Genomic DNA, 23,490 nt, shown 5'->3' with positions numbered 1-23,490 from the left:
GGGAGGGGCAGATTCAGGGATATCATAGACTTAAGTCCCAAATAGCACCCTTATTCCCTTGTGCACTACTGGTCAAAAATTGGAGCCATGGAGTTCATTCTGGTCTTCAGAACACTGTGTGACCACGCTGTGATCTCAAATATGTAGTGACATGCAAGCTGCCCACCCACCACAGTTTTAATATTATTCTCTCTGTTTGTCTCTTGCCATTCAGTCTATCTTTATACCTCCCTATTCTTCCCTCACCACTGCTGAGATAGGTCTGGGAGAGGAAATGGCTGCATGATTGTGGTAAGAGAGTGGACTTCTTACTGTATGGCCTCAGTGTGTGTGTGTATGTATGGGTCATAATTCCCCTGAATGTCCAGACAGTGTCAGGGTCCCTGCTCTGTGTTGTATCAGTGACTCTGTCCAGAATCAGAAAGGACTACTCCATGTTCAAGAAGGCAAAAAACGAAACAAGTCTTCTTGTACAAAAACACGTTTTAATTCAATAATGCAAAATTTCTGAAAAAACTGAGGCAACATTTTTTTTGTTCTCATTATTTTAGTCACTATTGCATCTCAACCATGTTATCCACAGCATAAAAACAGTTTGTTTCTAAATTTACACTGATCATTCACAGATAGCATTTCTGAAAAGTCATATTTTTACTTCTCTCTTACCCTTACACACACACACACACAAGCGCATCCCCACCCCCATTCAAGGCCAGACACACATTTAACTAACCTTGTTGGGGGGTACAATTGATTCCCATTCAAAATCATATTTTCCTTAACCCTAAACCACATAGAAATATACTTTTTCCTTGTGGAGACAAACTAAAATGTCCACAGTAAAATTTTTGTTTATTTACCATTCTTGTGGAGACTTTTTGTTTATTTACCATTCTTGTGAAGACTTCTAGTCCCCACAAGTATAGTTAGACAGACAGACAGACACTGCAGTAGTTTCACACAGACCCTTCTGTGCATTAACATTTGCTTCTGTGGAGTATAACAACGTTGACTGAGGGTTTGGGTTAGGTTAGATTCAGATGTTGTGGTGAACCGTGTCCAATCTATTGTATGTTTGAGTTGACCAGAATGCACTGTAGGTGATGATAGTGCTGATGTAGCCTCTAGTCTCCGTATAGGGAGGGGTGGGTCTTACAGGTGCAACTGGGACCACTGAGGTACTAGTAACAGGGTTGCTTGTACAGTACATTTTCACACACACACACACACACACACACACACACACACACACACACACACACACACACTATAACATTCAGCAAACCCTGTTTCGACCTGCCTTCGACCCACCTTTGTTTAGGTGTCGTCTTCAAAAACGTTCAACAAACAAAAACTCACTCTTGGAATTATATTACATTGCTTTCTGACATTACACACTCCTTTCTCACTGACTGTCACATGAACACACATTTATAGATTTTTTTTCTTCTGTTGACTAGTTGAGTTAGAGTCTTCATGTTTCTCTGCGATAAAGAGAGTCTTCAGTCTTCTCTGTACACTGGTGGCAGGTGGATACCCTAACAGGGTCTCCAACAACATGAATGCTGGGATAGCTGAATGTCACACTACTGTGTGATATGTAAAGGACCATTTCCTGTGAGGTCACTTCCTCTTTAATGGTGTGTTGTTGACTGATGGCTGGGTGTAAGCTGAGGCAACACACTGGATTTGTCACGATGTGTGTGAATGTCAGGACCTCATTTCCCTAACTGTCTTAACCTGATGAGAGGAGAGAACTACATGGCGAGGTTCTCTTCTGCACTGTTGAACCAATCTAGTAAATGTGAAGGTGGAGTTAAGACAGAGTATCGTCTTGTTAATGTCCAAAAGCCCAGATGCAATCGTATTCCTCCGACGCCGCAGATGGTGCTCCTGTCTCCTTAGGCCTGCTTTTTGATTGGAGAAATGTCTATTGTATGTTACCCCTTATCGTTTGACCGAGCTGAAAAGTTTGCGAGAGCAGAGAAGATTGCTTTCTGATTATATTATAATAGCGCTGATAAGGCAAAAACAAGAGTCTGTTCCATTCAGTTGTCTTTAAATAATTTTTGAATTATCTGATGAAGAGGAGTCATTTTCATCCTCTTTGGCCCTTATGCCACCTGAGTCAGTCTGACCCTGCCTCGCTCCATTCACCAACTGAGTCCACTGTGTTCCATCTCCGCCCTCTTTCCCTCAACTGCCCAATAAGATGCTGCCGTATCTCCTCTCAACCAATAAAGAGCTGGGGGGGATTGAACAAGATTTAGGTTTTGTTGTTTTGAGTGACGGGCACTTGAACACCTTTCTGTCCGGTTGCTATGGACACAAGAAATGGCAGTGGAGCCAAGAGTCAAAAACACTTTTTGAAAAATGTACTGTACAAAGTGCATAAACCGTTTCATGCACGCTATTACGGTACATGTAAGTCAGACATTCAGAACTGTAACTCACCCAGTTTGTACTTCTCTCTGGCCTCGGCCCGCTCCTTGGCATCAAAGTACCAGACAGTGATGGCATAGCTGTAACACACGATGATCTGATCAGACTGACAACAGATTCTCAGCTCACAAACAAGTACAGACTAATTCAGCACAGTATAGTACAGCATAGGAGAAGGTTAAGTCTGTGCTATATACGGTCAGTGGAGGGTTAAGTCTGAGCTGGTTTTGGTCCGTGGAGGGTTAAGTCTGTGCTATATACGGTCAGTGGAGGGTTAAGTCTGAGCTGGTTTTGGTCCGTGGAGGGTTAAGTCTGAGCTGGTTTTGGTCCGTGGAGGGTTAAGTCTGAGCTGGTTTTGGTCCGGGGAGGGTTAAGTCTGAGCTGGTTTTTGTCCGTGGAGGGTTAAGCCTGAGCTGGTTTTGGTCCGGGGAGGGTAAAGTCTGAGCTGGTTTTGGTCCGTGGAGGGTTAAGTCAGGGTCATTGCCTCTCCTGTGGGGCTTCTCAGTGGGGTTGTGTTGTTTATTCCTGTCTCTCTCCCTCAAGCACGAGAGCTGCAACTGAACCAACCACCCTCCCTCTCTCCCTCCACCCCTGACCCCAATCCCAGTCAGGAAATACGTTCTTCCTGTCCTGAGCCCCACCTCACCCCCCAGCTGTCAGACAGAGAGGAGAGGACTAACTAACTAGAATCAGGCCAATCACGTGTCAAATTTTTGTGGCGTACTTCTGACTACTGCGTTCCAGCATTCAGTATGTATATGAAAAAAAATATCTGCATGATCACATCATGAATAGGCTCTGACTGAGTTCATACTTCTCTCAACAGTGGATCATCAGCATGAGAGTGGATCTATAATCTGTTAAAGGGATATGTCGGTATTTTGGCAATGAAGCCCTTTATCTACTTCCCCAGAGTCAGATGAACTCCCGGATACCATTTTGATGTTGTCTTGCGTGCAGTTTGAAGGAATTTGCTAATGAGTGTTAGCGCATGCTAGTAGATACCATAGACTTCCAGTCACTGCACTAACACTAGTTATCATTGACTCGCGAAACTACCTCTAACTTCCTTCATGCCGGATGCAGAGACATACAAATGGTATCCATGAGTTCATCTGACTCTGAAGTATCCCTTTAAACAGAGCAGGCTTCCCCAACACCATTAAGAGCCTTTAGTGAACAGATACTGCACTGTGTGTAAAGGCAAAAAAGTGGGTTAGAGGTTGTAACGGCTCGGCAGAGAGGAAGTGTGGTGGGGGTGGGGGGGGGGGTTGAGTGGATGTGGTTATGGTCAAACGATGTGGCACACTTTCAGGGAACTGAAAGCAGTGGGAGTCATCCAAAAACCCCTCTCTGGGAATGACTTTGTGTGCCTGAGTACATAGTAAATCTCTGTTTGAGTGTACAATACCTATGGGACATTTGTGAGTGTGTGGGAGATGGGATACGTTGCGTCTCAGCGAGCATGCAGTGGCTTTGTAAGTGTACATTCTGTGTCACCTCTCTGACCCTAGTGCGAGTCCATGTCAGCATGCATTTGTGTGTGCGCGCGCTCGGGGAGGGGCCATACGGGTACGCCTGGTGCCCAAATAGATGACGTCTGTCACGCAGCTGAGAGTTGAGTGGATTTGGTTCAGTCAGTTATCCTGATGAGTCCTTCCCAGCTAGCTAGGTTATGCTGGCAACAAAAGCAGCACTGTGCCAGTTGAAACAGGTAAAAGAAAGAGATGTTTATTTAGATATGCGAGGGAGAAATAACTTTGTAGTACTGGTCACCATCTGGATGTCACCGTGACATGCCAATTAGCTAACGCGACGACAAGCGGGTGCAACGGTATAGTGTGGAGGTGCTACGTCGTTGCTTCCCCGGGGCAGCCGTATCACATGTCGCTGGCGAGGGGTTAATGTCGCCAATTTGTTCCATCCCACTTTATTTTGAGAAGGATAGCAGCCTACACAAGAAACAAATACGCAATACTGCATGTGGTAGTAACCACCTAGGTGTCAACATGATACAGTCTAACGTTACTGCTCAACGGGGAGAGTTTGTGCCGCATGCCGGCAACACAATAACACCAAGGGGCCCTCTTGGCGAGCAGGGGAAGTATCTAGATAGTGTAGCTAAGTATCAGGCCAGGAAGACAGCTAAAGCATGGTTTTCACCGAAAAATTACAACTACGGCATTATAGTAAAAAAACTAACAAAATAAATACTAATTTAAAAACTTAATGATTCTGAACACTCTCCCAAGTCCCAAATTCGGCAGACAAGTTTCAAATTCTCACTGAACTTTCTAGCCACAAGCATAAATTAGCTAGCTGGGAAGGGCTCATCAGGACGAATGTTTAAATCTGTTTGTCTCCACTTGACTCTCAGCTGCGCGACATACATCATCAATTTGTGCACCAAGCGTGTCCGTATATCCTTTCCCGTGTGTGTGTGTGTGTGTGTGTGGTCACTCACCGTGTAGCGTAGGCCGGCTTAACCTCGTGTGGGTTCCTGCGGTCGGACCAGAAGATGAGCAGACGGTCAAACAGCGGTTCTATGTTGGCCACCACACTCTTGCCCTCTGGATAGATCTGCAGCAAACCTCCTTGAACCTGACCACACACACAAATAGGTGTCATGTTAGATGCACAGTGCCTTATCCATAGCCTTGAGGTTAGAGAGGCAGGTGAGTAGCCAGAGGGTTGCCGGTTCAAAACCCATGGCAGACAGGGAATCTGGTGGGACTGTAAAATACGGTAGATTAGATATGAGACTCAATGTTCCATTGTACCTTGACATCCCAGTTCTTGTTGAGATAGTAAATGCAGGTGATGCAGCGGCCGTCACCGTTAGGGTTGTCCACGTGACGGATGTACCCTGTGCCGTTACCTGGGTAACAGGCCACCATAGCCTGAGGAGAGAAGACGGGGATGTTAGTCGGTTACAGTAAGAACACACACCTCAGGCCTCCCGAGTAAGCGCAGCGGTCAAAGGCACTACATTGCAGTGCAGGACCTGTGTTCATTCCCGGGCTGTGCCACAACTGGCCGTGGCCGGGAGTCCCATTGGACATTAAAATTTCCCCACCACCCACTTCGCTTCCCTTTATTGAACGGGGTTTGGTTGTTTCATCGCCCCCAACCAATGCGTTCAAAGGATCACGCCCCTTTTGACACTGAAAAGCCCTATACAGATTGACCATGGAATGCATGCTACCAGCAGGATGCACAGCCAACAACTATGGTTTGCATGCCCTGCCGAAGGACCCTATATCATGCAGAAAAAGGTGGAAGTTCGTTGGTCCCCCAGTGATGGTGAGTATACTGGTAGCTAGACAATAGACTTCTGGTTATGTATATTTTGATAATCATTATCACCATTATCGCTAGCATAGCTTGCTAGCTAGCTAACGTTAGCCTACCTAATACAATTCAGATTTGGCTTGGAAACACGATAACATCATGATTGCGATCATCATGAGTGTGATGTTGCCAGATTGACTTTAGATGCTAAATACTGTAACTTTAGCCAGCTTAACTAAGATGAGGGGACCGCCGTATTTTAACATGCTAACGTTAACATTGCTAGCTAACTATGTTTGACAAACAGTAATGGCAACATTGCCATCTCTCTAAAGTATATGGCAAAATGGTTTCCTACCAATTATTTGCCTACTTTAGTAAAGCCATCGTATTTCCATGCCACTCTAAATTAGTGTAATTTAGACTACAGTCACATTAGCCTCTGATGTGCAACCAATGTCTAGGGCACAAATTAATATTGGATGCAGCTATGGTGGTATTAACTAGCTAACTCATGCATGACTACAATAGTGTACTAACTAGCAGCAACAAACTCAAACCAACCGAGGTCAATAGCAAAACATGTCACAGTTGGTTGCAGAGTGTAAGGGCGTCACCGGCCTGAATCTAATCCAATCTGGAGGCAGTCAGTCTACATCTATAAAGCATAGAATTACCTTCCGAACAAGATTACGTTCTTTCTCGAGCTATGTTTATATTGGAGTATGATATTATATATGATAGTTGTTGACACTGTTTTTTCTGAAAGACAAAGTGCACCGTTGGGGGCCAGACTGATCTCTTGGTCATGAATGGATTCCGGGACCTACCAGAAGGAGCAAAGGTGGATTTCATTACATGTCCAGCAATGTGATTGCAATGGTTTAACGACCTCCAAAAATAATTTTATTCACTGTTCACTTGCTATTTTTAAAGCTTGTCGGGCAAGACCTCCGAATGAAAGTGTGTAATGCGACACAAGTACCCTTGCCAGTCTCCCTCGACTCCAATGAAAAGGACATGCCATCCTGAGGCATAACTGAACAGTGACACTGTGTATGTGTTTCACAGAAACATGTATGGAGCCAGGACATGGAAACTTGCAAGATGATGTGATGACGGGCTTGATACTGATGTCTCGGAATGATGTCTCGTCTTCTTTTTTTTAAATGATTGAATTGAATCAGTCAATATGGGGAGGGAGAAACCCTATGTGTTCTACACCAGGATCAGGGAACTCCTGTTGTATACTGGGCACGGGGCGGCAGGGTAGCCTAGTGGTTAGAGCGTTGGACTAGTAACCAGAAGGTTGCAAGTTCAAACCCCCGAGCTGACAAGGTACAAATCTGTCGTTCTGCCCCTGAACAGGCAGTTAACCCACTGTTCCTAGGCCGTCATTGAAAATAAGAATTTGTTCTTAACTGACTTGCCTAGTTAAATAAAGGTAAAATAAAAAAATAAAAAAATAACACAGGAAGGTATGACCACTCTGAAATATTTGCCAAGGTAGCCCCATTACCACCACCAGTATCTGTATCGGCTGGGAATGACAATGAAAGGTGCCACATTGTTATATTAGCAGAACACTACTTCTATGGTAAATCTGTAAAGGGTTGTTTTATTCTACATCAGTGGGTTGCAAACCGGTCGATTGCAATCGACTCGTCGATCTTCAAACATTTCTGTATGAAAGCCAACAACAAGGCTTGCGCTCCTTTTAATTTTTTTTGTGTTTGCGCTGTTGGCGGGAAGGTGCACTTGATTCAGAAGCCCTGGAAATCTCATGGTCAAACGGGGAAATGGTTCCAATCATTTTTCCACCATTCATTTTTCCCATAGGGGATTTTTAGAAACACTTCAAATAAGGGGGGCTGTGTTTCGTGTAGGTTTACCCTGTCGTGACGTTTTGATGACCGTGTAAATCTCTCTAGGACAAGGTGACTTATCAATATATTTGGCTTTATTTACTCTCAGATTCGAAAATGCTAATTAGCATCAAAGTATGCATGCAAAACTACAAATCCCTGCAAGCTCCTGCACGTCATCTCTAGCTGACACCTTTGCTAACATGTATTGGGTCCTTTTAAAACTTGCACAAGACAGTTCAAAGAATTGTTCATTTAAAGAAATGTTGCCAATTTATTAATGACTACATTTAGCTAACATTAGATGGTTAATCCAGAGATTCTTACCTTTGCCACAATCCAGCATTCGTGTCCAAATCATCAGGCATTTGTAGTTCTTTGAGCAGCTAATAAGCGGTACAATTTTTTTTTGGGGGGGGGGGGGGGGGTGAATACTGCCGACTATATTGATAAGTCACCTTGTACGAGAGAGATTTACACGGTTATCAAATTGTCACGCCAGGGTAAGCCTACACAAAACACAGACCTTATTTTAAGTGCTTCTAAAATCTCCTGTGGAAAAACGATTGGAACCCATTTCCCTATTTTGACCGCTAGGTTTTAAGGGTATTATGACTCATACTGTGGTACTCTATGGTGTGTCTTGGTGGTGGCAAGGACCCACATCAAACCACACCGTGTTTGGCTTCCATCATGGCCGCCAGCATTTCTTGAGGAACAAGAGGGGGGAAAAAAGAGGCCAAATCAGCAGGTGCAGTTCCCCTTTAAATACGTGTTATAAAAACACAACCCAGACATTCCCTCCCTCCCCCGTGAGGCAACTGGAACACCCCGGCATTGGGAGGTAAGGGTGGCAGGGAAACAGCCTGGCCTGGCCTTGGGAGCTGGGAAACTTCCATCCTCCTTACCAGGGACCGAGCACAGTTTACCCTATATATGGGTTCTGAGAGAGCACTGTGTGAGTTAAGCAAGGTGATAAAGAGAGTAAGGGCCTCCCTGTAACCAACGTTAGAGCTTCCATTTAACCTGTAATTTTAGGGCTACAAGGGTTAGGTTTTTGTTTGGCTACTAACGTGGCGGCGGGTCTGTAATAAGGGTTTTGTGCCATGGCCCATTTTAAATCATGTGAAGAGTGAAGCATGCACACTCAGTCTTCGCTGTGAAACTAGACGCTGTGCCTTTAAGCCATAATGGCCGGGTATGGCAGCCATGTCGCCACCCCCATTTCACTGAGCCTGTACCGTATCATCAGTGGGCCGAACCCTTTACCCACCAATCAGGTAAAAGGCTTTAGGCGGTGAGCAGTAGAAGTGGTATGGCTCTGCTGTGTTTTCGGTTACTTTAACCCCTTCACTGGTGTTTGTAGGGAGGATATTCCACTCCATAGGGCACCATATAGGTTACTGTACTCACTCAGAGTCCCATGGTTCTGTATAGAGACAGTCAGTGTCCCAATGATTTCTCTGTGTAGGACCTCTACAATTCTAACCCACATGCATACATTACGGGTCACACATTACTATAAACTCGGACTGTTCTAAGAACTTTATTATAGAGAAAGACATGGGTTATCGTCTTCACAAGACGGTACTCAAACTCTAACTAGCTGGTCCTGTTGAGGATTGGACAGTGAGCATGTAACTTCTCAGCTAATGTTTCAACCTCACCTGTACTGTACTGGACTGGACTGGAGACAGTCCCTTGAGTATCAGTAGAGTAACAATGGCCTCTAGCTGGCATTTCCCCCTGCTAGGCAAGGCTGTGTTAGGCTGTGCTTCTCTAGGGATGTGTGTTTCTGAACGGGCTGGGAGTACACATTCCTTCGCTGCACGCAACTATGCGAAAAGCTAACACCACATATCACCAACACCACATTTAACACAGGCTGGGTTAACACAGGCTGCCCAATTCTGAACTTTAAAAAATTGACCAATCAGATCAGCACTGAAAAAGATCTGATGTGATTGGTCAAAAGACTCATTAGTGGAAAAAAATATCAGAATCGGGCTGCCTGTGTAAACCTAGCCATATTAGCACGTCTAGATCCAATGCCACACATGGTGAACACACATGATGCACCTTGTTCAATACTAATCCTAATAATAATACTGTTTCACAAAGGCTCTGATCCAACACCTCTAGAACACCAAGGGGTGGTTTCCCAGACACAGATTAATCCTAATACTGAAATAAAAAGCATTTTCCATTGAGCTTGCTTTTTAGTGCAAGACTAGTCTTAATCTGTGTCTGTGGAACTGCCCCCAAGTCAACCACTTGGCTGTCATTTTGTGGAGGAAGCAAATGAAGGTAAACTAAACAATGGAATTAAATGGAATGATAATGTAGGCTCTACCAACTGAATGGAACTAACAGTAAATTGGCAGTTGGATATGTGTGGTTATTAGGCCTACTGACGGCCGATACTGATAGTGGGTAATATTTAACATAACAGAAATGGTCAACAGAGAAAGTCGGGGTAGCCTATAAATAATATATTCGAGAGTGCCCATCCCTGAAAGTTAAAAGGCCATACAATTTAAATTCTGCATATTGGCACAGTATTTCAGAATTTCAGTTTTCGGCCATACGACTGGTTTCACATTTGTCTCCGGTGATTACAAGTTAAAATATAACTAAAACAAGTGTCATTTATATTTACACTTCCCTTATCCAAATGGATTACTCATTTACCTAGCTCGTATCAATAGCTCTTATAGTTGTACATTACAGTGCATGGAGAATGGTGCTATTTCTATCTGGGGGAAAATGAAGTAGGTTTCCACTTGGAACTGGTAGGTTCGCTAGATGATATTCTTGGTTTCCTCGCTCGTAAAGGTTGTGTAATTTATTAGGTAATTAAATCAAGGTCAGAAAACTGCGTATCTGTAGACAGATACCTCAGCCACACCGTCATTTAGTCCATCTCCACCCAAAACGAATAGCAGGCTATTCTCATGCTTACGTTCAAGGTCAGAATATGCATAGAGAAGTGGATAAAAATGGAATTACGGTCCATTTACTCACGCTTAACTCGAGTCGGAATCGGACCCCTAGCCTTTGTATCTCTGCTGGGGAGGTTATTTGGGTCAGGTTTGGTGTGTGTGCGTGTGTGTGAGAGAGAGAGAGCAGGAATGTGAGAAAGAAAGCCATCAGGGTCCCGGTGACAGTGTGTTCTGTCAGGGCACGGATACTTCATGACGATACAGATCAGGACCCTGGAGAGTACAGTACACCTCATCCCTTCACCGACTCTGAACAAGAACCTTTTCTCCCTTTGTTTTACTCTGCCTCTCTTTTCTCACTCTTCCACTGTCGTTTCTCTCTGCCTCTCTTTTCTCACTCTTCCACTGTCGTTTCTCTCTGCCTCCCTTTGTTTTCTCTCTCACTTGGTCTTCCCTTCTCTTTAAAAATTCTGTCATTACTCTCTGTCTTTACCTTCCCTCTCCTCTGTCCCTCCATAGCTCCTCCTTTCTCTCTCCTCCCCTCTCCCAGCCCATCACAGAGTACAAGGCGGAAGAGTAAACACTGGTGAAGAGCGGAGGACTGACTTCCTCTTTCACTCCAGCTCGGCTCATTTCGACAAATATTGGCTCAGTTATCAGCAAGGAATGAGGAGCGAGCAGGGAGAGAAGACAGTATCATTCAGTGTCACTCCAGAACTGTCCTTCATGAAGAGTCCTTCATGTTCAAATCCACTGAATCCATTACAGTGCCAGTCAGCCGTCTGCATAACCGTGGTGCAAAGCAGCTGTGTCAAATGCACACCTCAATAATCATATCCGACATAGTGAACAGTCACGGGATACCAAGATGACACCCAAATACTCCCATCTGTAGCCAAACCATAATCTGTCTCAGTCTCATTATTAGTGATACAGGCTAAAGTACAAGTGTTCCCTTCTGCCTGTGTGACTCTCTGGCCAGCCTGCCGGCCACCATCGTCTCGCCTCATTACCACGCGACGCTCACGCGCTGTGTGTGTGTTCATTAACCTCTGACTCCAGCCCCAACCCGCTGGTCTCTACCCACCAACAAGTCCCACACACACAGCCAGGACAGAGCTCCTCTGAAGTCCCTCCAGGAGTCAGTGTGTAGAGGACAGACAGTACAGTAATCCCGATGTGATTTACTGTACTTGGGACTGTTGAACGTGGCTACATAATTCAACTGATAACATTTTGGTGTATAAACACACAGGACATGGGCTGTAAGTAAGACTTGATTAAAGGTTTGGCTAGTGAACATAGTACAGTATAAATCGGTACAGTAGCTTCTGGGAAATATGATGTCGTCAGCACCATGGGTGGTGGTGTTGCATTGTGGGGAAGAATGGCCTTACTAAGGCATTTGTGTTGATCCCGACTCACTGTGGAAGAGCTCTTTATCTGGGATTGAGATGGAAATCACAGTCTCAATTCACTCTGCTCTGTTGCTAAGCAATCCGTGTGAGGGCACAGAGAAATGCTGGTGAACATTTATGTTGTCAAGCACTTCCAGCGAGCGGGCTTCCAGAATGTTTTAGTCGCTAATAGTCGCATCCTCTAACCTCACATCCCCTAACCTCACTCATTACCCTCGCAAAAAAATGTCAACGGAAACAAATGGGAAAAGCACTATAGTGGTAGATATACAGCCAATAGATGTGTGATTGCTTAGCGGTAGATATACAGCCAATAGATGTGTGATTGCTTAATGGTAGATATACAGCCAATAAAATGTTTGATGCTTAGTGGTAGATATACAGCCAATAAAATGTTTGATGCTTAGTGGTAGATATACAGCCAATAAAATGTTTGATGCTTAGTGGTAGATATACAGCCAATAGATGTTTGATGCTTTGGGGTAGATATAAAGCCAATAGATGTTTGATGCTTTGGGGTAGATATAAAGCCAATAGATGTGTGATTGCTTAATGGTAGATATACAGCCAATATATGTGTGATTGCTTAGTGGTAGATATACAGCCAATAGATGTTTGATGCTTAGGGGTAGATATACAGCCAATAGATGTTTGATGCTTAGGGGTAGATATACAGCCAATAGATATTTGATGCTTGCACTGACCATGGTGTTGAAGATTGCAGCCCACTGCATGTATGCATGTAGTATTTTAGAAGTGCACATTTTTTTGGCCTGAGAGCACATGCAACTGTTGTATACTAAACCACAATTAACATGTACCGTGCCACAGCACAGCCCTAGCCTGGAGGATATGCACACGCGTGTACAAACACACAAAGTTCTTGTACACCAGCGTTCATATAGACATGACACAGTCCAAACCAGCGCTAGTAGAGATCTAAGCCAGTAGTCAACCAGAACTGTGAGAGTCAATCAAACCGGCATATGAATGTCACAAACACCGTGACCATACAACGGCATCCCAGTCGCTCTCCTCTCCTGTTGCTCCCAGCCACTGATCTCATTCAAACGGCATGACCCGACGTGTCGCAATCAGATCAGCCTTCTTCAATCTCTGTTCAAATCTCTCAGCGCCTCCGTGCCAATCTAATGGGCACCACTGGCACCAGCGTTAATGCCCTAATAGCGTTGCCTCCTGTCTCTGCCCGCATGCCTGCCTGCCAAGATGAAGGCCAGAGAGAGAGAGAGAGAGAGAGAACAGGCTGTTCCTGGAAAGAAGTAAAATAAAAAGGGCCGAGCACGCTGTCATAGCATACTGCCAGCAGATAAGGGGCATGGAGGACAGAGGCAGGAGAGAGATAAGGCTGAACAAATACAGGGCCTGACCCTGATGAGACAGACACACAGACAGACAGACGAGAGAGGGGAGAGCATCAGGGTAGTGCTAGGCTAACTAACTAGCACTGGGATAGGTAGGTGTATACTGGGCTGGGGATTTGCCAGGCTGAGCTTAGCTGAAGTGGGCCTGTGTGGGTTTTACTGGACTGGTTTGATGTGAGCTGTTCTATGCTGTGATGGCAAATTCTGTGCCGATCAGACAGTGACAAATGTGTTGGACTGAGGTGAACTCTGTGTGCTCAGCTGGCCTGTGTATTTCTGGATGAGTCAGTAAGGTTGAGCTAAGGACAGACGGCGCCTGTCCAGGGATCGATACAGGTACATTGGGTTCTAAGGCTCTCTGTGGACCTGCAGTAAGTCTCGGGCCTGACTAACCAGCTGAGCTGACACTGACATAAGTTGATGAAGTAATGCCCGTCTGTGAATTATTGGAAGCAAATAGGAAAAATAGGACTATTATTACAGGTTTATTTCTAGTGAAATAAACTTTATTGGATATTCGACCATTAAATCCCATTATATTTCTATCTTCCTCTTCACCTCTCTAATCGTATGTATCCATCATCTCACAGTTTCCATACTGAAATCAACTCATCATTTTCCCTCCGCTGCGGCTGAGTGTGTACTTGTTAATGAGGTCGGGTATCTAGCAGAAAAAGCTGATCAGCCTTGATGAGTCATGCCTGGTGATGGACCCCATCTTGCTTGAGTCACACTAACCACAGGGCTGAGGGTGTGTCTCTGTCTCTCTGTGTGTGTGTGTGTGTGCTCCTCCATTTCCAGTAACCTGACAAAGCGGTCATTTATACTATGTACACTCTTTTCTCCCCTGCTCTGTAAATCAGAACGTCACACTACCCACCAGTGTGACTCTTTATGCAAACGCAACCAACCCAGCCTACTGTCAGCATAATCTGAGACCACACACACACACACGCACACACACGCAAACAAAACACAACGTAAACACACAGGCAGTCACACACTAGAACACACGCACACCGAGACACAAACAGTGACACGCTGAATTTCAAACCCAAGATGGACTGCACTTGGGAAGTGCTCTCTGTGTGTGAGAATCGCTTGAAAGGTGAGTGGGCATGTGTTCATACAGTAAGTAGAGAATGTGTGACTGTTTGGCATAGGACACCGAAACGCAGTCCGGACTGCTCTCAGAGTCAGTATGAGTCATCAACCCCTGCTGTAAAAAGCTCCAAAACAAGCTGAGATCACAAGAACCATGCTCTTCCAGAGCCTACTCTCCCAGGACAAACAACAAGCACTAAAATCCCCTAGGAGGTCACCCAGAGAAAAGTAAATGCTCATCTTTAAAACGGTTTTGCATTCGAGTGCAAATGGTTACATGATCCTTCGGCCTTCTGTAAACTGAACGGGTAAGGATAGGAAGTGCGAAGAGCAGTGTGATCCTCTCAGTACCTTTAAAGCCTATGTAAAGCTCTCGTCATTTGTTTTACATGTCTCTTAGCAGCTAGCTTGGTACTGGATCGTGAGTGCGCTAGGCTAAATCCTAGTTGCTAGAATCTCCCTGGCTGTTCCAGCGCGGCAGTCTCTCTGGGAGGGGCATCTGAGGGCACACTGCACTAGACACTCATGATACGGCTGGCTCTGCTGCATCGGGCGCTGTCTATCCCTCTGAACCACCTCTCATCTCACTCCTTCGAAATAACATCCATCTCTCCCTACCTAAGATATCTTCTTCTTCCTTCTCTCCTCCACACTTCTCTTCATCTACTACTCGCTCTCTCGACTCATATCTCGCTCTACCACTCTTTCACTGCGCCTTGTCTTGTGATATATTGTCGCTGCTGCGTTGTGCTTGGATGGAGCTGGTGTGTGTTTGCTGAGCGTGCATTGGGTTGAGCTCCAGCTGGTGCTATGGTGGCATAATTCTGGGCACACACACACACACACACACACACACACACTGCAGTGCTACGCTCTGTATGGCCCTGTTACCAAGGAAACGGAGGGGAAATAGTTTGGCAGAGAAGCTAGAGGGGCTGATAAGACGCAGGAGAAAGGGAGTGGGAGAGAGGACCGAAAGAAGTGGGGGGGAAAAAAGAGGGAACAACGAGAAAGAAGGACAAAAGGAAAGAATAGACACATAACATTAGAGAGAAACAATGGTGGGGGACAGTACTTACTGAGCCATATAGACAGTAGGCTAATACAGATCGGAGCTACGTACAGATCGACATAGGAAAAAGAGCACGTTTCAGGTTGGGGGTAAATGTATATAGCTTGTGTTGTGATTCTGTTGCAATTTAAAAACCAATAAATAAAAAGTATTAAAAGCTACAATATGTAACTTTTAGGAGACCTGACTAAATTCACATAGAAAAGTGCATTATAGATCTGTAATTCTCATTGAAAGCAAGTCCAACAAGCGGTAGATCTGTTCTATGTGCACTATTTCTATGCTTCCCTTTCTTAAGTTTTGTTTTTGCGTCTTTTACGTTTTACTTCAAACAGCTGAAAATACAATATTTTTGGTTATTGAAAATATATTTCACAGCAGTTTAGATGGTAGAATGATATTCTACTCTATATATTGCTTGTTTGGTCACAAACTGAAATTAGGAAACTTGTAGAAATTCTGCAACCAGGAAATGGCATATTGCACCTTAAAAAAAAAAGAAGAAACATTAAAGAGCAGAGAACTGCTGGCGCAATGACCTTGTAAATTAGCCGAACTCCTCCCTCCCTTTCTGTTATTCTAATCTTTGCCTCACCCACTTCCACCCCCTCAATTCATACCTTGATCTATGACTCATTGCTACTGTTCTATCCACTTCCACCACACTACATAACACACAGCAAGGACATTCTTTTCGTTCAAGATGGCACAGTATGCCAAGACAAGAGTAGGGGAGTTGTGATGGAACATATGAGCAGGGACATTGGCTTGTGGCTCAACTAATCCATTTAGCATCAGCTGCCTGCCTGCCACACTCATGGACCAGAGCAAGCATAACCTTTGACCTGGAAGAAGAATAGTCAGTTCCATGACAGAGGAGCAAAGGGCTGATGACTGGGAGAGTGACGTCCCTGTTCAAACACATGGTGTCTGGGTATTCCAGAAAGTATGTCACTGTGGGGGCAAGGTGTATCTCTACTACTCCGACGGGGTCGCCGCGCAGCTACGGTTTGATAATGTAGTTTACACAGACGCGCACGCACGCACACACGCACTGCACCCCACGAGAGGTGAAGAGCCCATATTCTGTCAGCTCTGACCCACTGAACACTGGTACTGCTGCCACCCCTCACATCTCTACTGCACACACACTGTTAACCCTGGAACTGGTGCCCCACTCGCACGCTAGGCTAAATCCACAAGTACTGCAGTACCACTATGACTACCACTACTACTACCCTACCTTAGTTACTACTACTTCTAAAGCTACAACTATTACTACCACCCTACACTACAGTTACTACTACCTTACCTTACAGTTACTACTACTTCTAAAGCTACAACTATTACTACCACCCTACACTACAGTTACTACTACTTATAAAGCTACAACTATTACTACCACCCTCCACTACAGTTACTACTACCTTACCTTACAGTTACTACTACTACCCTACACTACAGTTACTACTACTTCTAAAGCTACAACTATTACTACCACCCTACACTACAGTTACTACTACCCTACCTTACAGTTACTACTACTACCCTACACTACAGTTACTACTACTTCTAAAGCTACAACTATTACTACCACCCTACACTACAGTTACTACTACCCTACCTTACAGTTACTACTACTACTACCCTACACTACAGTTACTACTACTTCTAAAGCTACAACTATTACTACCACCCTACACTACAGTTACTACTACCCTACCTTACAGTTACCACTACTACCCTACACTACAGTTACTACTACTTCTAAAGCTACAACTATTACTACCACCCTACACTACAGTTACTACTACCCTACCTTACAGTTACCACTACTTCTAAAGCTACAACTATTACTACCACCCTACACTACAGTTACTACTACCCTACCTTACAGTTACCACTACTTCTAAAGCTACAACTATTACTACCACCCTACACTACAGTTACTACTACTTATAAAGCTACAACTATTACTACCACCCTACACTACAGTTACTACTACCCTACCTTACAGTTACCACTACTTCTAAAGCTACAACTATTACTACCACCCTACACTACAGTTACTACTACCCTACCTTACAGTTACCACTACTTCTAAAGCTACAACTATTACTACCACCCTACACTACAGTTACTACTACCCTACCTTACAGTTACCACTACTTCTAAAGCTACAACTATTACTACCACCCTACACTACAGTTACTACTACCCTACCTTACAGTTACCACTACTTCTAAAGCTACAACTATTACTACCACCCTACACTACAACTGAGCAATTCCACTAGAATGGAAATACGTAGAGATTTTTTTACTTTAAAATGTATGCCAAACAAAAAACAAACATTGATTTCAAAGCACAACGACTGCTTTGAACAATTCACTCAAATATATAAAAACACATTTACTGGAAAAACGGTTTGTTCAACTTTGAAAGCAAATGGTTTTTGTTTGGTATACATTTTAAAGTGAAATAATGTGAGTCTCAGCGTAATTCCGCTACCATGGAATTGCCCAACTACCACTAGTGAGGCTACAACTACCTCAACTATTACACGTAGTACCCTACATTATAGCTACTACTACTAATTATATTAAGGCTACAACTACCACAACTATTACTGCTATGCCCTCTACCACTTCTATCACGACTGCTATCCCCACCATCACTACTTTATCTACTATAAATATTGAAATGAAATATTTCACTTCAAGCTCTTTGAGTAAATGTGGCGTAACAAAGTCTAGACAGTCCTTCAATGACTAACGCCACTGATAAGAGGCAGACCCTGGGTCAAGGTTCAGTAGTGAACAACTGAGATAATATGTTAATATAACACAGTCACTAGGTAGCAGATTATATCAAAGTGACTTACAGTGAAACACGATAGGGTTATATTCAGTATAATGTACTGTGGCTTGTACAGGACTCAAACCATGATCTAGTCTAGTTGAACCAAGGACTAGATAGGTCTGAACTCTGCTTTAGGAGAGGGCTGAGTGGGCTGAGAAACTGGGTCAGGGTGGGATGGAAACCTGGGAGAATGCAGTGAGACTGGGTGACAGACGTAGGACCGTGACATAATACGCAAAGATAGACGTAGGACCTGGCTCAAATATCCAGACCTGCGTCACTGGGCAAGCTCACTGACAGCTTACAGCACTGTAGCCAACTACTGCGCCTTGGTAATCGAATGAAAGTCAGTCTATTCAGGAAGTCAACTGAAATTCCAATTAAATAACTGAACAGGGCTTTTCAGGGAATTCTTAATGAACTGAAAAGGAGAAACTATTCATTTAAAAAAATATATATATGTGTATACACACACACACATTTTTTTTTGCTTCCTGAATTGAGTGACTTCAATTTGAATTGAACCCAAACCTGTCAGTCATATCTGGCCATTGTCTAAGCTTGTAATATTAATGTTTTATGCAATGCGGAGGACGGTTAAAAAGAACCATTCTTTCATACATTCATAATCTCAAACACACAAAGACAAAAACGATCCAAACAAGCGCATACATACATAGCCATACAGAAGTAGCCTACAATAGGCTAGGCAAGCAAACAATCAAACACACACAGCCATTCAAACAGACACCAACCAATCAAACACACACAGCCATCCAAACAGACACCAACCAATCAAACACACACAGCCATCCAAACAGACACCAACCAATCAAACATACACAGCCATTCAAACAGACACCAACCAATCAAACACACACACAGCCATCCAAACAGACACCAACCAATCAAACACACACAGCCATCCAAACAGACACCAACCAATCAAACATACACAGCCATCCAAACAGACACCAACCAATCAAACACACACAGCCATCCAAACAGACACCAACCAATCAAACACACACAGCCATCCAAACAGACACCAACCAATCAAACATACACAGCCATCCAAACAGACACCAACCAATCAAACACACACAGCCATCCAAACAGACACCAACCAATCAAACATACACAGCCATCCAAACAGACACCAACCAATCAAACACACGCACCCTTACCAAACCAGCCACAAGAATGCCTTGTTTGCGTATGGGTGAGAGATTGAAAGAGCGGTCTTCAAAGCTAGTGAAACACCGATCTCAGACCAGATAGCTCCCAGAAGGTTGACTTGCTGCCAGTGGTATGAGAACATTGGCATAAACAGTGGCATAACAATAGGGGCATACACTGGCATGGGAGAAGTCGGGGGCATATAGGACAGCTATGGCCCCACTTACTTGAGGGAGAACAGACAGGATTACATACCCACCCTTTGTCAGTGATATGATAGTGCCAGTTCAGGATCACAGTAGAGATGTCATCAAAATGGGACACCGCACCCCCCTATCTATGGCGTAGAATTATATAAAACGTTGACATTGGTACTAATCCTTTCTATTTCAGTCTCTCCTTCTTCTCACCCCTCATCCTCCTCAGCATGATATGGCCATTGATGACACTGAGTCCCCAGCTCACCCTGTTCCCTTCCACAATTCTCTATATTCCCTCTTCCCCAGCTTCTCGTCCCACATCTCTCCTCATCTTGGTGCTCCAAGTGATGACGCCGTCCCTTCCTGTCCTCAAACCCACCGTCTCTACCTGCTACCCTGCCCCTCTGTCCTCCCCCACCCTTCCAGTTCTCTCACCTTGGTGCGTCCATTGATGACACAGTCCCCCAGCTGCCCGTGGGCAGCGCTGTGCATCACGGCCTCGTCGATGTGTGCCATCAGCATGGCGATGCCCTCGCAACCCGGCTCGTGCCCCTCCACCCAGGCGATCTGGTCTCCACGGATATTCCGTGAGGGGATGCTCCTCTGGCTGACCAGCTGACCCCCCCGGAACTTCCCGCTGCGATTCAGACTCTCCACCTCGCCCAGCACCGACTCACCCAGCCGTGGCCCCAGGAAACTGTCCTTCACACAGATACCATAGGAAGTCAGGCAGGGCACGATGTACTGCTGGGCGATACTCTCCGCCGACCAGCCCACCCCGGCCGGTAACGGTAGAGACTGGATGCTGTTGGCCTCCACCGGGGACATCTGGCCTGGAACAACCCCGGGGCCCAGCAGCATCACCTTGTGTACATTGTGGTGCAGCTTGTTGTTGTGAGTGTCGGGCAAAGAGGGGTGAGGGGTGGCGCAGTGGTTGAGGTTGCTATGGTTATTGTTGATGCTGCTGTCGCCGTTGGCAGCAAGAGGGAGGACAGCCTTGCCGGGTTTGGAGGGCTCTGCTTTGTGAACTTCGCTCTCCGACACTCGTCTCCGTTTGCAGTCCGGGGTTATCGACTCACCTGGTCCATAGGAAATCATACCTAGAGTACCTAAACCTGAACCCACTGATAAGGCACAACCTTTGGGCGTCTCAGAACCCATGTCCCGGTTCTCCTCACCTCTCCGCTTCCGATGGTGCAGCTGTTTGACCTGCGGGTCACCATTGGGCCTCTTCACCAGAAGAATGCATTTCTCATGTTGTGTTCTGTCCCCATTCTCCACGAGGCGTGCTCTGCTGCCTAGGGGTTGCGCAAGGCCATTGGGTGTCTCCCCCACCCCTTTCACTTGCGGAGGGTAACCGTTGGGACCACTGTGGTTGCCCTCAATGGTTGCGAACGGAGACACAATCCCACCGTTATAGAACGGCAGCCCAGTATTCGTCTGTTTCTTTAAAACCGTGATGCTGGAAGTGCTTGTTTTTGAAGCCAGACCAGACAGTAATTCCGCGGCCGTGGCGCTCCCAACCGGCGCTATGCCCTGGCAGTAGCCGTTTAGTCCATTGAGTCCCATGTTGGTTTGGAAAGGTTGAAACTCGGCAGCTCCAAATATGTGTTCACCGTTTCTCACTCTCTCGCCGGAGGCTGGAAAACTGTTGTGTCCGTGGGAAGAGCTTTGATTTAAAAGGTCCGTGTGTTCCAAGCTCTCCATTTCATCTCGTCTAGTGCTAGATGCGCACGTAGCCCACGTCCTCGCCTCATTTTTTACGGGAGCCACCGTGCGAGAGCGAGAGTGCAGCACAACTGCCTAGGCTGCGAGAGAGGAGCGGTGCCACAGTTGTGGGAAGTTTCATATTAAAAAGTCTCCTTGCCACAGTTTTTCTTTCATTCATGATTTTTCTTTAAATGGTTTCACATTTGTCTTCGATTGAAATGTTTTCTGGTATTCAGAAGCTTGAAACGTTTCTAAAACAAAATGATACAATAATTACTTGACTGCGATTACCGTTATAGCCTATAATAAGTAGGCTAATCGTATAGCCTCACATGCTTGGGACAAAATACTCAAGCTAAACATAAATCAGCCTAATCTTCCCACCAGGCCGAGACTATTCATATTCCATAAATTAAGAAAGCTCCAAGGGACCCTACACTTTGTAGACAAATTGAACCGTAGTCTGAATATCTTATGTAGCGTTGCCTACATTTATTGACTAACTTAGAATAGGCCTACATTGCTTTAAATATGTTTTATTATATTCTAATAATATATTATATTCCGACATGGGGCTATAGTGACTCGGGTAGTTAAATAGTAATCGATTTTTTACAGCAGTTCAAGCCTAAAATATTTTTATGACTATGTTTCAGGCAATAACAACACATTAAAGTCATAATATTCATATCGGTTATAATAATTCCCCACTTCACGATGAGGGGGCAAACACACTGTCAGAGCAGCTAATCTGAAGAACGCATGCCACTCTACCTTGTTATGCATTCACATTACTACAGTGTATAGCCTGCATGCATAGCCAATAATTTAAGACATATAGCCTACACGTGTTTGCATTCCTTCCAACATACAGATAGCCTATATTGGATTATTTTGGAGTGAGTTTAGCTACGATTCAGAAATCAATTCAACAACGTGCATGTAATAATAGTAGCCCCGGCAAAATATAGCCCTCTGTCTGTCAGCTGATTGTACACTTACCTATCAGTAACGCAAAGCTTCCAGCAATGTAGCCTACGTGACCGGCTGAGGGTATGTCTGTTATTTCCGGGATTGTCTTGGTGATGGTCTAGACACATTTCTTTGTTTAACCTATAAATATCCATATATGTCCACCACCCGGGGTTACATTTGGAAACTGATGCTTGTCCTGGGGAGGGAACTACCGCTTCTGCCGCGGGAGAAACGGTAGGTCCCCCTCAATCAACAAAAAGTACGCTCCATTCCCCCGCCGATCCTCCGCTGGTAACTCCCACTAGCATCTATCTCTATCTCTCCTGCCTCGCTCTCCCTCTCCTGTCCACGAACTACCCTGTCAATTACACGTGCTCATGAACAAGTCATGTGATACCAATCTGCTACAGAAACAAAATACATTCCACGCGTGTGTTCAGACTATTTATCTTCAATATGTTGAAGGTTCATAGAGTGTAATATTAGGATCTAAAATATAAGGGAAACAGTGGAGTGTATTCATGGATGACAATGAATACACTCCAAATATTTGACCAATAAAAATGATAAAATAATGTCTCTTTCCTCTTTGTGTTTTCATAATTTAACATCAATTCCTGGTGGAATCATCTGAGTGAGGGAAACAGCGACCCCCTGTCTCAGTATGGGTAGCCCATGTACTGTATCTGATGCTCTCTGGAACAAACTAGTATGACATGTTGTCGCTGTAGCATTTGATTGATTGATTGATGCCAGCAAGCATTTGGCCTCCCTTGATAATATATTTTTTTAATAAAAAAATGCCAATCAGTGTTAAACTGAGCTCAAATGTGGGTTGTCCTGGCACAGCAAAAGGGAGACCAGTTTGGTTCTCTTTCAAAGTATTCGTTTTGGTTGTACTATGCCAGCCATGATTATCTGGACATCGAGACGTGTGCGCCGGGGAAGGGTGTCCCTCCTACCCTATAAAAGGCAGCGTCTCTGAGTCATTCAAACACCTCTTCTCGCTTTTCATCAGAAAACTTACGTCAACACGACTGCAGTTTCT

At 44.7% G+C, this 23,490-nt stretch overlaps 1 protein-coding gene across 1 annotated transcript; it reads right to left on the bottom strand.

Annotated features, from left to right (window-relative positions):
• Positions 1-465: 465 nt before the first annotated feature.
• On the bottom strand, positions 466-22,797 carry LOC109881113 (egl nine homolog 1-like). The gene is made up of 6 exons (XM_020473268.2): positions 22,470-22,797; positions 20,193-21,718; positions 5,223-5,342; positions 4,907-5,043; positions 2,455-2,522; positions 466-2,319 (listed from the first exon to the last, which is right to left on the bottom strand). The coding sequence occupies exons 2-6, from the start codon at positions 21,462-21,464 to the stop codon at positions 2,267-2,269; spliced, it is 1,650 nt and encodes a 549-aa protein (XP_020328857.1). The 5' UTR covers positions 21,465-21,718; positions 22,470-22,797; the 3' UTR covers positions 466-2,266.
• Between the last annotated feature and the right edge of the window lie 693 nt (positions 22,798-23,490).

This window comes from Oncorhynchus kisutch, linkage group LG18 (genome assembly GCF_002021735.2).
Source record: "Oncorhynchus kisutch isolate 150728-3 linkage group LG18, Okis_V2, whole genome shotgun sequence".
In the NCBI taxonomy this organism is placed as follows: Eukaryota; Metazoa; Chordata; class Actinopteri; order Salmoniformes; family Salmonidae; genus Oncorhynchus; species Oncorhynchus kisutch.
This window is presented reverse-complemented; position numbering and strand designations above follow the sequence as displayed.

Bases quoted from the DNA above. Each gene is read 5' to 3' on its own strand.
- LOC109881113 (XM_020473268.2), bottom strand. From the start codon at position 21,464: ATGGAGAGCTTGGAACACACGGACCTTTTAAATCAAAGCTCTTCCCAC. The intron at 5,044-5,222 runs GTACAATGGAAC...GTGTGTGGTCAG, and splicing joins ACAAGAACTGGGATGTCAAG to GTTCAAGGAGGTTTGCTGCA. The intron at 2,523-4,906 runs GTGAGTGACCAC...CGTGTGTTACAG, and splicing joins AAGCCGGCCTACGCTACACG to CTATGCCATCACTGTCTGGT.